Consider the following 14,520-nt stretch of genomic DNA (forward strand, 5'->3'; position numbering starts at 1 on the left):
TGGAAGGTTTCAAACTAATGTTGACCACTGGTTTCGCTCTGGGAAATGTATTTTATTGTTCATTTATATTGCGCTTAATACCAGCGAGTGGTTTCTAAGTGCGGGATCAGGATTCGAACCTGTGTTGTGTAACGCTACCTTGTTTCCAAGACAAACCTGTTGCCCCTGAGCAGTCCTTCCTCCCCTTCTGCAACATCATTTTTATCCCATCAGAACCATTGCAGGAGGGAACTAGCTATATGCAAATCAATGGTGGTACTGCCATCAGTGGGAGAAGTCCAACCCACACTGCTAGGCCATGGTTCGTCTGCAAAGAAACACAAGCAACTCCAGACATGTTTCGGCTTTTTTGCGCCTGAGTGAGGTGAAGCCTGATTCCATAATGTGCAGGAAGAAAGATCCCCACGCCTCGGCATTCATAATCTTGCATAGGGATACAAATTACAGCAATAAAGTCTGATTGGTGGGAGGTTAAGCATTCATCTTAATGACAGTCATTGCTCTGGGCAACCTTCCACGCCATAGATTCTTAGCCCATCTGTGCCACTGAAGAAAGGGACCAGCCGAACTGGTGGGTACATCCCTCTGCATCGAAACATAAGCAACCCCAGAGGTGTCACCAAGCAGATCCAGGATATCTGTCTGCTCTTTCGGAACTTCGCATTGTCTTTAAATTCTGCACAATCATTCTCTTTTCGCTTGACATATTTCAGGAATGCCCTGAGAAAGGGCAGGACCCGAAACATGTGTTGACAATATGTGGTAGAGACTGGTGACAGGGTTGCTGTGATTTGCAATAAAGAAGAGCCATTATGCTAAAATAGGTGTGTATGATACTTTCCTTCCTTATGCAAGGTTGTTGTTTTGAGAAAAGTATTTGTATAAGGACTTTTACATTTGTCAGGTAGGCGTACTACATAACCAGAGATGATAAGATGTGTGGTCAGGTGCTTACATCGGAAGCTGCACTCAAATCCCAGCTCCAACACTTAATTAAAGTGTCTAAAGTGACCAATCTGGCAACATATGTTTTTCTTACTGTGCTTTATCTGCTCAAATCACGCGCCTGTAAAAGTGGCTTTAATGTGTCCTTTTTAAAAAAAAGTCTCTCCTAAAGAACCCAAATCAATTTCAGCTCGGGGCAGGAGCAGGGCTTCAGTCGAGCGACCACGTGGGTGGACTGTGTCCGCCCACTTTTTTGAGAGTCTGGCCACCGTCCCTGTTGTGTGTTTATGAAATAGAAAAATATGAATATTAACAACAGGCTACGGTCGAGAATCGAACCGTGGATGGGAATCGAACCCTCACCTTGCAACTCTCAATCAAGATACTTAAACAGAAAACCACGGCAATGGCAATGCTTGCTTATGGAACTGCAAAAGGTCTCCTATTGACGTCTTACTATACAGCACATGTCTTGTTACAGGTCTCAGATTTAAAAGGAGTGTGCATTTTATAGGTAAGCAGAGGGTAAAATTAAAATCTGTTCTGTCGTGGGTGGTGTTTTCAATCGAGAAAGACAAGCATGAATCAAATTTGCATATTTCACCTTGATGTCCCGTGCTGTCACTTCCCAATGCTAGTCAGAGTCCCGCACTTCTTTTTTAAGGACTCGAACCCTAGGCAGGAGGTACTAGGTATTGCCGATTTGCATCCAAGAATAGAGCATTTTGGGAACATAAGAATGACCACAGAATTGTATATTTGAACTATACCTGTGATCATAATTAACGCATGAACCCCTTCTTAGAAAGATATACCAGATGCAAAACAGTTGCACAGTAACATCATGCACTCTACCGTCTGTGTGCTTGAGAAAAAATTGCACTTTTTCCTCTGTGGGAAAATGCACTCTACACAATTACATGGCTTGCAGCCCTTGCAAGTAGTCACAGTCAATAAGACCCTGACTGGCTCAAAAGCCCGCTCCCTTCACACACTATTGAATGATGCCCCTGCTTTAAGTACCTGCATGCTTTAAACGTGTTGCCTCCTGACTGGCATCTTACAAATGGATTGGGGCCTGTTGGCATGTATGGTTTCAGTCTCCGTCACTTGTGTGCTACCCCTCGGGGGTCCATCTTTTTCCTCACTACTTTTCAGAAAAGTTACCGCCCCCCATGAACCCTGCTGCACCCTCTTCACAGCGTATCCAGCTTTGCGCCCACTAAAGGAACAAAAGCCACAAGAGGCTCCGGCTTCACCACCAGAAAGTTAGGCACAAAGTCGCTGACATTTACTCCATCTGCTCAATCAAGCAGGCCCAGCACACACATGTTTCCTAGTTGCGCTCTTGCTATTCTCCAACTCTAATTCCCGCAGTATACAGTGGCAGAAAAGAAAACTGCATAGCTGCCAAGCAGCCCAATGTCATGTGTGACACCGAAAACAAGCCCTGGATTTTCCTGTTGAATTCTGGTTAGGGCTGGACGATATGGACCAAAAGTCATATCTTAATATTTTTGGGCTGAATGGCGATATATATGATTATCTCAATATTGTTCATGTGGGTTAAATGCTCAGTTGTAAGTCGCCAACTACATATCAGATGCCAACAGTGCTAATACCGAGCAGTAAATGCAAAGCACAACTCTAAAATTAATTGTCAGTTATTCTCATCCTAAAATTGCAATTGATTCAAAAGGGCATCTTCTCAACAATAATGGCAATACTAACAAGAAAATGCAAGTAGGATACACATCCCTATATGCAATGAAGTAGGCATTAAGTGTCATTTTCTCATATTGATTAGTCATCCTCTTAATTTAATGGGTGACAGATAATATAAATATATAAATATACATATATATATATATATGTATATATATATATATTTATACATATTATCATAGGCATACAATAAGCAGTGTTGCATAGCAATTTTCTATACAATTCTGTGGTTTACTAATTAAATGTACACTTGTGTGGCACAGCTAGCTATTTAAATTATTCTGTTCAAGGAAAGCACAGCTCAGCCTGCATTCCTCTCTTGCCCTCAGGGCTTTCTCCACCCTTCATTCTCTGTTCACTGCAAGTTCAAAGGGATCAACGCAGAGAGTGCAGCAGTAACCATCTGCTCCACTCTTAGAAGTGTCAAAGGCGTGTGTGGGAGTGCTAGGCAAGAAAAGTTCTTTCTTTTTCAAATAATTGCAAACCAAACTATATCTTGTTTCCATGTATTTGCCTTGGTTTTTTTTAAATGACAGTTCTGCGATTCCCTTCCTAAAAATGTAAGATGATACATAAATCTTAATTACAATATTACTAAAATAAAAACATAGCATTGCCTCCGGATGTGGCACCAAGTGCTAATAGCAGTAAATATTGCTTTCATGAGTGCTTGGGCTGGAATTCTGTGCTTGAGCCTACCTTACTTGGCTCGGACTTGAGGCCTTTTATTGGTCCTGCCCTCTCCCAAAAGTAGTATTGAACACTTTATTGCAAGAGCCATCTTGTCCACCCGAAGTTGTCATTTAGATTGCCTGCCGCGACGCCATTCTATGGGCCTGATTCATGGATTTTTTTGCGCGTGAAAAAGGGAACTTTCACACTTAACTGCGTGCGAAATCCTGTTCATCGTTTCATGGAATCGAATGCACTGGACTTTTCCAGGATGTGCATGGAGTTTGCGCAGGCTCTGCACATCTCTGTGAGCCGTTGAGCACCTTGAGTGAGACACCATGCAGAGCCTGGGCGTGGTTTGCGCAGAGGGCTAGGAAGAGTGGTGGGATTCATAAAATGGGGAAGAACATGCAAAAAGTGGGCATTACGAAGGGATGGCCCGCAGGCAGTCCCTCGCACGCCCATGATTCTGTCAAAAAACACATATTCATGGAACAACCTGCACAACCTCTCTGAACTGAAATGGCCACGCAAATCCCTCTATCACTACACCACCCGAAGGCAGGAATAAAGACACGTGCACATAGGAATTGCAGAACGGAGGTGGGTTTGCATGTCGGATTTAGGGGTGCGTGTATGCAACAGGGGTTCTGATGTAATTTAGGGGTGCGCGTATACAGTGTAGCGGGGTGAAGGAACAGTTTACGGGGGTTCGCAAGCAAACATTCTGAGTTTAACCCGAGTTACAAAGTAACATCAGCATGTTGTTGAGGTACCAGCAAAAGTTATGTGGGACCCTCCGCAGGGTCCTCGAGATGCAGACCTGCTTGTCGGGGTAAATGCATTTGTGCCTGTGGGAGCATGCAAATGTAGCTGTTCTGGCCGTTTATGCTTTGCGTAGGGGTGTGTCGGGGGCATTCCGGGCGTGACTTGAGAATACAGTTGTTTGCGCAGTAAATTCAATGAATACGCGTGGCGTGCATTTTTATTCTGCGTGCAGGCTCGCACAATGTCGTTCTCGGCATGCCGCTATTGTGGGAGAAATGCGCACTTGTCGATGAATCAGGCCCCATGTATTTAGTATTCAGCTATGACTTTCCTTTAAGATTGTGAACTTTTTCATTCATGAAACTTGTGAACTTCTCCTTACACAGAAAATGATGGGGCAACCATAGAGTATATGGGCCACTGCCGTCTCCAACACCGGCTGCACCCAGTTGCTCAGAGCCTTAGACTGAAACCTGTTTTCAGAGCCTTTTCATCATATCTATTTATTTGTGTCCATTTATGCAACTAACCTGTACATTTTACAGACACTCATTTCACTAACCTCTTACTTTAGTGGTAGAAACAAATGCTGAATTTTTGCTCAATGTAGGTCTTGGGTAGAAATAACTTATGGTGACATTAAAAAGATCAATTCAAAACTGATAATCAAATAAGATTGTTTGCTGATCAAGAACTTTTTGATTAGCACATTGTTTTGCTAATCAATTTTTGAAATCTATGCCTTGTATATGCATATATCTCGATGCTAACGGTATTGTCTAATCGTATATCGCTTTTGTAAATATATATCGATACATCTCCAAACCTTGATATATTGCCGAGCCCTATTTCTGGTACTTGTAGTTTCATGTTTCCCATGACAAGTATTGCCCTACAAATCCCAGCATGGAAAGTTAAAAGTCAGGACTGGCTCATCATGGCACACATGATAGAGGGCAACTTGACAGCTATGCAGTTTTCATTTCTCTGAATCCTGGTTTTCCTCATCACAGGTCTAAGAACCTTCCCAAGCCTCCCCACTATCACTGTGGTTTGGCCATGACAGAGGGCTCAGGAATTGGGTCTTTTATTGCCAGAACAAAAGGGTTCAAAATATGAAGATTAAAAGAACAGAAGAAGGACCATGGCATCCTGCCTTTGCTCTCCTGTAGTAAAGGGTGGAGGTGGGTGCCTGTGTTTGGAGAGGACGCTCAATATGCAAGGACTGTGATGAGGAACGGTGAAGAGTTAGTACTTGCTTTTGCTGAACACTGTTGTTATGCCCAGAAATCCTTCTGGCTCCTGCTACTTGAACTCCCTCTGTTCCTCGAGTATCGTTGCGGTCACCTATCTCTTCAGTCCGCTGGATTACTTACCACGTCCAAGTAACCCTTTGCTTCCTGCCATTGCCTCACGATCAGTCTGCCTTCACCAACTGTTCTCCTCATTGCATTTCCCCTTGTCTCTGGGAGTAGAGCATTTTGAGGCACCCCCACTCTTCTTCTGTAAGGCCCTTAATCTCTTGGAGGATGCTCGCACTTCCAAGGTTCCATTTATGTGTGCACTGCCCTCCAGTTAAGACCTCTGCATGGTCCTTCCCATGTCAGCCCCACGCTGGTGTGATCTAGACACGTCTCCTTGCACGATCTGGTGTGATCCATTCTACACGCGCCTGCCATAGCGGAGATCATCTTGGCTTGACCATTCACCATACTGGCCAATTAGGCCCCCTCTCCTCATGAGGTTGAGCAGGCTTTAAGAAGGGCTTCGGGGAACCCAGTTGCCCGGTGCCGGATTTACAGGGTGCACAATGGGCATTTCCCCAAGGCCTAGAGAGAGAAGAGGGCCCCAAAAGCAGGAAAGAGCAGCAGGATTCTTGCAAGCCCCTGACAGATGTAGTGCCCTGGGGGAGTGTGCATTCATATTCCTGGCTGCCTGGCCAGCTCTGCACAAGCAGGTTCCCGAGGTCTTTGCAAATTCTCAGAAATGCCATCTTACTCCAAAAACACGCTTCCAATGGCATATTCAGCAATGCATTTAGTAAATAGATATAAATATATGATTTCTCCATGTGTGGCAATAGATCACTCTCCATCATCATGAATTGATACTGTTGCAAACTAGAACGTGCATCCACAGTTCAACCTTTTACATTGGCAACAACGTCAAGCAGCAGAGCAGAGAATTAATCACTCAGATTCAATCCCAGCTCGGATCCTCCATGCGCAGGATCCCCACCTGTGCAAAGAAACGACAGCATGTATATGAAATGACAGCATGTGTATGAAATGACAGCATGTATATGAAATGACAGCATGTTTATGAAATGACAGCATATATATGAAATGACAGCATGTGTATGAAATGACAGCATATATATGAAAGGACAGCAAGTGTATGAAACGACAACAGTAACAGGGTGCAGTGCTTTCCTTTCATCAAGCCTGTTATGGTGAGGCTACAAATACACCTCAACTCCTGTTGAGTTTATTTAGATAGTTTATTTAATTTGACTGTTTCAACTGCGAACCGGGCTTGAGGGCAGTGTAGAGCTTTACAAGGTGTGTGTAGCCTGCGTTTGGGCTAGAATCGTTTCACAAAAAGATTTTACAAAAAGGATCCTTTTAGAAAAAGAGAGCAAAGCACTTTCACTTAAAATCACGTCTGGCCGCACTTATTGATACAAATCGATCAGATTCTGGAGACAAAATTATACTTAAAACGTTGGACCATTTACTTAGGAGATGTTTTTTTAAAAAAAACAAATGGCTCAGATATAGCGCCGTGGAAGGCCTCTCGAAACTGTTTTGTGACTTGCATGGGGAGTTTAGAATTTGCTGCTGAATAATTTTTACAAAATAAGTAGCAACTAGTGCAGTTTTAAATTACTCCTGTACTAATAGTCTATGAAATGCTGATCTTTTTTAAAAAGCACTTGCAGTTATTGTGTGAAGAACTAAAATGGTGCAATTTTAATCCCACTTGGGTTTGTTAAATTGTAGAAACCATTGGAAGGAAGATACAAAGAACTGTTTTTCAAACATCTTTGGTTGGTTATGTGCCTAAAAATCAGCCAAGAAACGCCACAATAGCCCATAGGTTTCACACGCATCAACCTGAAATTGTTCCAACACTTGCATGAAAGTGGGTCAGGAAAAAGGATTTAAATGACCACACAATATTATATACAGTGGACAACTGACTTCTCAAATTAGGTGTTCGTTTTACCCAGTTCTGTAGTACTACTTAATAACCCAGGAAGGATAAAAGGCTGCCCCAAGCCGCCTTCGGATTCAAACCTCCTACATGAAGGTTACAGGCGCAAATCTACAGCAGGTGCGCATCCCAATGAACTGCCCTTCCAGCAAGCAAAACTTAATGTATGCACAATCAATAGTGTCCACACTAATAGCTGCACCGATAGAACATGCTTAGTCTTGTGCCAGAAGATATTTCTTATTGGTGCCACAATAGAATGTCTAGAGTGCCAGAGAGCATTGGGCATCAGTGCCTCAACACTTACGGCCCGATGCATGGAATTATTTGTGCGTAAATTACTGGATTTGCGTGACAAAATGAGCACGGAATCCCATCCATCGATTCATGGAATTGACTGCACTGGATATTTTGCCGACTTGCATGGATTACCAGCATGCTCTGCGCCTCTCTGCGAGCGCCCGAGTGCCTTGCTCGAGAGATCACGCAGTGCGTGGGTGAGCCCTGGACAGAGGGCAGATTGTGGGTGCTAAACGGAAAATGTAGAGCAACATGCAAAGAAGTGGGCGGTACAAGGGACGGTACACAGGAAATCCATGGCACGGCCACAAGTGCGCCTGAGGCATGACACAGCGCATTCATTGATGTGACCACACAACCTCTCGTCTGCGAAATGCCCGCGCAAAGCCCTTGATCTATCTGCAACTTGAAAGCAGGCGTACAGACTTGTGCAGAGCATTCGCAACTTTGGAGGGGAGCTTGCATGTCGAATTTAGGGGTGCGTCCATGCAGATGGTATCCCGATCATAGTTAGGGGTGGGCGCGCACAGTGTAGCGGGGTGCAGGAATGGTTTATGGGGGCTCGCACACAGATTTTCCCGATTGATGACCGAGTGGTGATAAATCCTATGCATGTTGTCGGGGTGTCGAAGACAGTTGCGGGGGACCCTGCGCAGGGTGCCCGAGGTGCATGCCTGCTCACAGAGGACCTCACACACTGTTTATAGGGCACATGTATGCGTTTGTGAGGAGCATGCAAATGTATCTGTTTCTGACTGGTCTGGCTTTGCGTTGGGTGTGTCGGGGGTGTTCCGGCTGTGACTTCTGAATATGGTTCATTTGCGGGAGGGATTCCATGAACATGTACGGCACGCAGTGTAACTTCTGTGTACCCGCTCGCGCAGGAGTGTTCTCGGCACGCAGGTATTGCGGCATAAATGCGTACTTTTCCATGAATCGGACCCTTAGTGGTGGCTCCTAATAAAGCTAATTGTTGGCTCAGGATTCACAGTGTATTAGTATTATTATTGACTCAATCAAATCTATGGGTCGGTATTATCGCTAGCTCAGTATCATCATTGGACCAATATCATCAATGACTCAGGATTAGAAGTGATTCTCTATAATCAGTGATTCAGTATAACATTCAGTGATGGCTCAAAATAAAGCTCAGTGACGGCTCAGGATTCACAGTGAATTTGTATTATCACTGACTCAATCAAATCTATGGATTGGTGTTATCAGTAGCTCAGTATCACCATTGGAGCAATGTCATCAGATGCTCAGTATTATCAGTGGCTCAATATGGTCAATGGTTCCGAATCGTCGTTGGTGAAGGATTATTAGTGAATAATTGATGCCAGTGGTGCAGTGTATCAGTAACTAGGAATTAGTGAGTGTAGTGTCGATGATCATTTGCACGGGAGGATAGCTCAGTGGCAACATGCGCGCCTTGGGAGCAAGACGACATGGAGCAAAACAGGTTCGATCCCCGGGTCTGCGCTTAGAAACCTCTGGGTATTAAGTGCATTATAAATAACCAATCATATCATATCATGCGCTTAGAAACCTCTGGGTATTAAGTGCATTATAAATAACCAATCATATCATATCATGCGCTTAGAAACCTCTGGGTATTAAGTGCATTATAAATAACCAATCATATCATATCATGCGCTTAGAAACCTCTGGGTATTAAGTGCATTATAAATAACCAATCATATCATATCATGCACCATGGAATGAAGTGCGTCTTGGCACGGATCTTCCCTGCACATACAGCTCCAAACTGAAGACATGATGGCTGAGGAGCATGCTTGCTAGAAAGTCATGGTATAAATCTTGGATGATTCTCTTCCGTTTTACCATTGGGTAGTTTCCTAGAGTCCCGCCCTCCTCTAGTGGAGCATGGAGCCCGTGGGATATGCATTGAAACATGGCCAGCAGATCATCACTGAATTTGCTCACTGAGACATGTGTGAGCCAATCCCATGAGGCATGTGTGGCTAAGGCATGTATGGTGTTCATTTAATTGTTTCCAAGAGTAAAGAGAAGCCAGTGCTGCGGAAATGCAGCTTCGATCTTTTTCCAAAACGAATGGATTTAATTTGAAACACAAAATTATGTTATCCTTTCATGGTGTTCTGTCTTATTAAACATTTTTTAGGATGTGGGTGTTTTTTATGTACTGTAATTTTATTGTATTATTACTTTTATAGTTGTAAAGTGCTGCACGAATCATTTGTGATCAGGTACGCACTATATATTTATATACAATAATCATTACAATAATCAATACGAGAATTGGTCATAGACACGAATACGCTGCGTCTGGCTGCCACAGGCAGGAACGTTGGACTAAAACCAGTTTTAGTTTTAATCTGGAGAAAGAAGCTTCCTTAACTCTTTTCAATTGCAAGACTAGGGGTCACTTCTGAGTTCAGCAGGAAGCAGAGCCCCGGGACCGGGCAGTTTCATGGCACGCCACCTTATGGAGGATGACTGCGCTGCCTTCATGCCAGCAAAGGTGCGTTTGCCCCTGAGAGTGATCAGGCGGAAGCAGAACGCGTGGTGAGTCGAAAGAGCGGCAAGGCTGGCACCAGCGCAATGCTCTTGGCTCAATGCCAGGGTTGCACTACCCTGGGCTCCTCTGCAAACCTGGCTTAGTTACAATTGCAGGGAACACTGTTGCTAGAGTGCCTGGACCACGCCACACTGCACGTTGAACTCAGGGGTCCAAAGGCGAAGTGGAATGGGCACTGCCACAAACTGCAAAGAGAAGGGATTGGTATGAGAATGGATAAGTGCAGAAGACGACAGCCTCGGCTCAGGAGGGAGAAGGTCTCTCAGGCGAATCCTGATTCTATTTTCACAGGTTCCACTTGTTACATCTAAATAAGGTTCTAGGCAATACCGCGCACACTTCGTGTACTGACTACCATGCCTGCCAGTCAGAGGTCGAAGGGCGTGTGAACTGAAGGTGACAGCAAACTTCTACTTTTTGGAGAAGTCAGCCATCCTTCCATTACTTTATGTAACCCTGAGTACTGTTCTCGGATGACAGATATTTTGTTGCCCCCTTAGTGGGGATTTAGACCTCGGCCCTGCTCGGACTGTTTGAATGTCACATTGTGCTGAGCTGTCTCACAGACGCTGGCTTGTGTTTGTTGATTTCATTTCATTAGCCTGCTTGGGATACAAGCCCATTCCCGAGCCCCCTCATAGTTCCACACCACCAGTGATCATCGTTTTTCCTCTGCAATTTTCAATATTAATGTGAAATTGCTGCAGGCACAGCTGTGTATATAGGTAATGGGTGGGGATGGCCTTAGCCTTTGGCATATCCCTTTATAGGTGCAAATGCTGGGTGATTAGAGAGGGCAGGGTATAGGAAGCTGCATGCTGTGGGGGAGCATGACTGAAAGTAATGGTGGTCGGTTAAGATGCATGTTCTTTCAGTGCGTTCCTTTCAGTCTTAATAGTACCGTTGTAAACCATAGAGTTGGGGTTGGAGTGAAGGAAAGACAGGATCCAGGTATGGGGTTGAGGCAGTGGGAAAACATACTTCCACCACTTTTCTTGTACACTTTGATCTCTACTGCCTGTTGTAGAGTGATTAAGGACAGTCCTCCTTAAACCGAGGACGACCTTAAAGGAAGACGAAGAAGGACTTGGCACAGGATGTGGGAGGAAGAGGAGGGCCTACTAGAGCCCGGGACAGAGGATTGTATACGGTCAATAAAGACCGTTGCATTGTAAGCTGGCTCCGCTCCCATTATTTACTGCAGTGTGCTCCTGCTCACAGAGAGTTGCTTTATTCCTGCCTCCGTTTCGTGACTCGAGTGCAGGAGTCAAAACGCTTCTGTTAGAGATGTGTGTGTTACGTCCTATGCATTGAACCAGCCCCAGATCTGGATCTCCTTGTCCCAGAATCCCGAGGCACTGGAGCAGGAAGGGAGGTTGTGCTGAGCCAGAAGAAGGAATCTCACGGATGTTTCTTGTCACAATCTACCCAGATTAGCAGAGGCACTGAAATGCACACAGATTTGCAGGCACCCCGCCTACCTCCCATTTTATTCGGTGTATGCTCATCCAGTCCTGTTTTTTCTTTCTATTCTGGACTTGTAGTTTTGCTTCCCCCATTATAAATCCAGGACTACAAGTCCCAGAATGCACAGAAAACACCAGGTCTGGCTGAGGAGCTCCTGAATGACATGAGGCATGCTGGCATATATGATGCAAAGATTATGGGCCCGATTCATGGAATTATTTGCGTGGAAAATAGGGTATGTGCGTGCCATTCTGTGCGCAAATCCCTGTTCGTCGATTCATGGAATCAAATGTGCAGTACTTTGCCTGGACTTGTGTGGAGTTCACGCAGGCTCGCCAAGTCTCTGCGAACCATCAAGGGCCTTGCGTGAGACTCCGCGCAGAGCATGGCTTGCGCAGAGGGCTGGGAAGGGGGCCAAACACCAAAAATGGGGAAGACCTTGCTCAAAAATGGGCATTCAGAGGGACGGCCTGCAGTCAGTCCCTCGCATGCCCACAATTGCGTGGCACAAGACATATTCATGGATTCAATCGCACATCCTCTCATCTGGGAAATGGCCATGCAAGTCCTTCATATTATCCGCTACCCAAAGGCAGGCATAAGTACACTTCCGCATAGGATTTGCAGCGCGGAGGTGGGGACGCATGTCTGATTTCGGCGTGCATGTACTTAACTAAGGTTCTGATCTAATTTAGGTGTGGGCGTATGCAGTTTAGCGGGGTGCAGGAGCGGTTTACAGGGGTTCGCGCATAGATTTCCTGAGTAATAACGAGGTACACATTTTTATACGCATGTTGTCGGGGTGCCGGATACAGATATGGAGGACCCCATGAAGGGACCCAGAAATGCAGGCCTGTTTCGGGGGACCCTACGCACTGTTTGAAGGGTGTGTGCATTCGTGCCTGGGGAGCGTGCAAATGTAGCTGTTCTGGCTGTTTATGCTTTGTGTGTGGGCGTGTCGGAGGCGTTCCAGACACGACTTGCGATTACGGTTACTTTGCGTAGTAAATTGCATGTAGAGGCTTGGTGCGCATTTTTAATTCTGTACGCCGGCTTGTGCAGCGACCTTCTTGGCGCGCGACCCCTGTGGAATTTATGCTCACATTTTCATGAAGTGGGCCCAAAGGTAATGCGCTGTCGATAACACAGAGGCACACATTGGACCCAATTCATGGAATTATTTGCACTGCTGTAAAGTGACTTTACACTGCCGACACAAACCCTGATTCATGGAACCGTGCAAAGTGTATTTTTGCAGTGGAAAGTCAGTGCATATTCATTTTTGCAGTACAAAAATGTTTCATTTTTTACCAGTTTCACCCTCAGATTTGAGATTTTGCCCACCACTACTCATTACCATAGAGTGAGTAAGCTGACATTGTGACAAGGGTTAGGGGAGCAACAAGGCAGATGTTAAGGTGCATAGGGCCATATATATATATATATATATATATATATATATATATATATATATATATATATGGCCCTATATATATATATATATATATATATATATATATAGCAGGGAACAAAGAAAGGTTAAGCAAGGGAATGTTTAAAAACTCAGCAGTAGTACTGAGAGAAGGAGCAAAGTGACATGCCAGGGTCCACATTATATTAACTGCCTGGGTTCCAGGCAATTTTGCACCAGTGCTTGGCCATTTGCACCAGTGCTGGGCCATTTGATACTAACATTTGCAATGACCAACTGTTGCGTATGTGTTATTTGCACTGGTTAGTCAGTGAAAATGTAATTCTTGCAATTATCATATGGTGCAAATCCTGCTAAATGTCCCTGTACCGGTTCAAAAGGTACCACCATCAGTGATGTTTTTCAAATCTGGTTATATTACAGGGTGCTAGGAGAGATGTATCTCGTGGTGTAAGAGCGGTCATCTTTATCCGATTATGATGGAAGGTGCTGAGGGAGACGTCTTTGGTGGTGAGGAATGGGTCATCTCACTCTCTGTCATAAGGTGATGGGAGATATATGGTTGGTGGTGTAAGTAAGGTCACCTTCTTCTGGTTATTGTGTAAGGTTATGGAAGTGTTGTAAAAGAGGACATCTGACTCGGGAATGGACGAGAAGATTGAATCTAAAATGCCGAATTCACGTCTAGTGTGCATTCAGCATAGTAGATTAGATCGAAGCTCATACTACCGAACAAGGGAGCGGGGGTTGCAGGGGAGACCCCCACTCCCCCAGTTCTGTATTATGGGTTGCGAGGGTTGCAGGGGTGTCCTCTGCATGTGTTAAAGGCAGTGCAGGGGACAAACAGGCAAAATCCCAAAAGATCGAATTACAAAATGCGGGCAAGTGGGCTCTGTAATTTTGTAATTCGATCTTTTGGGATACGTTCTATTAACATACATCCATCTCATTCTGGTTTATCATAACATGATGCTATGTTCCCTATTTCCTTCTCCATTATATGCCCACTTCCTGTCCAAGTGGTGGGTTCAACCACCACCCACCGGTATTAAGTGAAAAACTATTTTTAATTTCCTCTGAGACCATTCAGAGCGGTCTTTCTCAATCTGTCACGCCTGAGTGCGCGCAGGGGCTGAAGGAGTGGCCGGGACAGGCAGGGGAAAGCAGAAGTCACGCCGTGAGGTGTTTGTCTTTGTGCCTGTGTGTATGTTGTGGGGTAGTGGTTATGGTGGGAAGGGGTGGGGGATTAAAGGAGAGTTTGGGGAGAAACTAACCGATTTGAAGGGTGACGGCAGGCAGGGATTGGTTTTCAGGGAGGTAGTGATATATTTTGAATATTAAGGGTGTCAATAAATCGGCCGAAAATATCTGTCTTTTTTGGTGCAGCCTTTAATATTCGAGACTATCACAGAACCCCACTCACCCAGCCCCA

General features: G+C 44.8%; 1 protein-coding gene across 3 annotated transcripts in view; it reads left to right on the top strand.

Moving 5' to 3' along the window:
• The window catches only part of CACNG3 (calcium voltage-gated channel auxiliary subunit gamma 3), a 382,985-nt gene that overhangs the window by 171,198 nt on the left and 197,267 nt on the right, over positions 1-14,520 (top strand). Inside the window, exon 2 of one of the 3 annotated variants that reach the window (XM_069647372.1) lies at positions 13,512-13,598. The exons of the other annotated variants lie outside the window; for them this stretch is intronic. Within the exon in view, the coding sequence (XP_069503473.1) occupies positions 13,565-13,598 (34 nt within the window). The 5' untranslated portion in view covers positions 13,512-13,564. The remainder of the gene's footprint in view (positions 1-13,511; positions 13,599-14,520) is intronic. 3 annotated transcript variants of the gene reach the window in all.

The sequence above is a fragment of the Ambystoma mexicanum genome, chromosome 2q, assembly GCF_040938575.1.
Source record: "Ambystoma mexicanum isolate Mex_15411 chromosome 2q, UKY_AmexF1_1, whole genome shotgun sequence".
NCBI lineage: Eukaryota > Metazoa > Chordata > Amphibia > Caudata > Ambystomatidae > Ambystoma > Ambystoma mexicanum.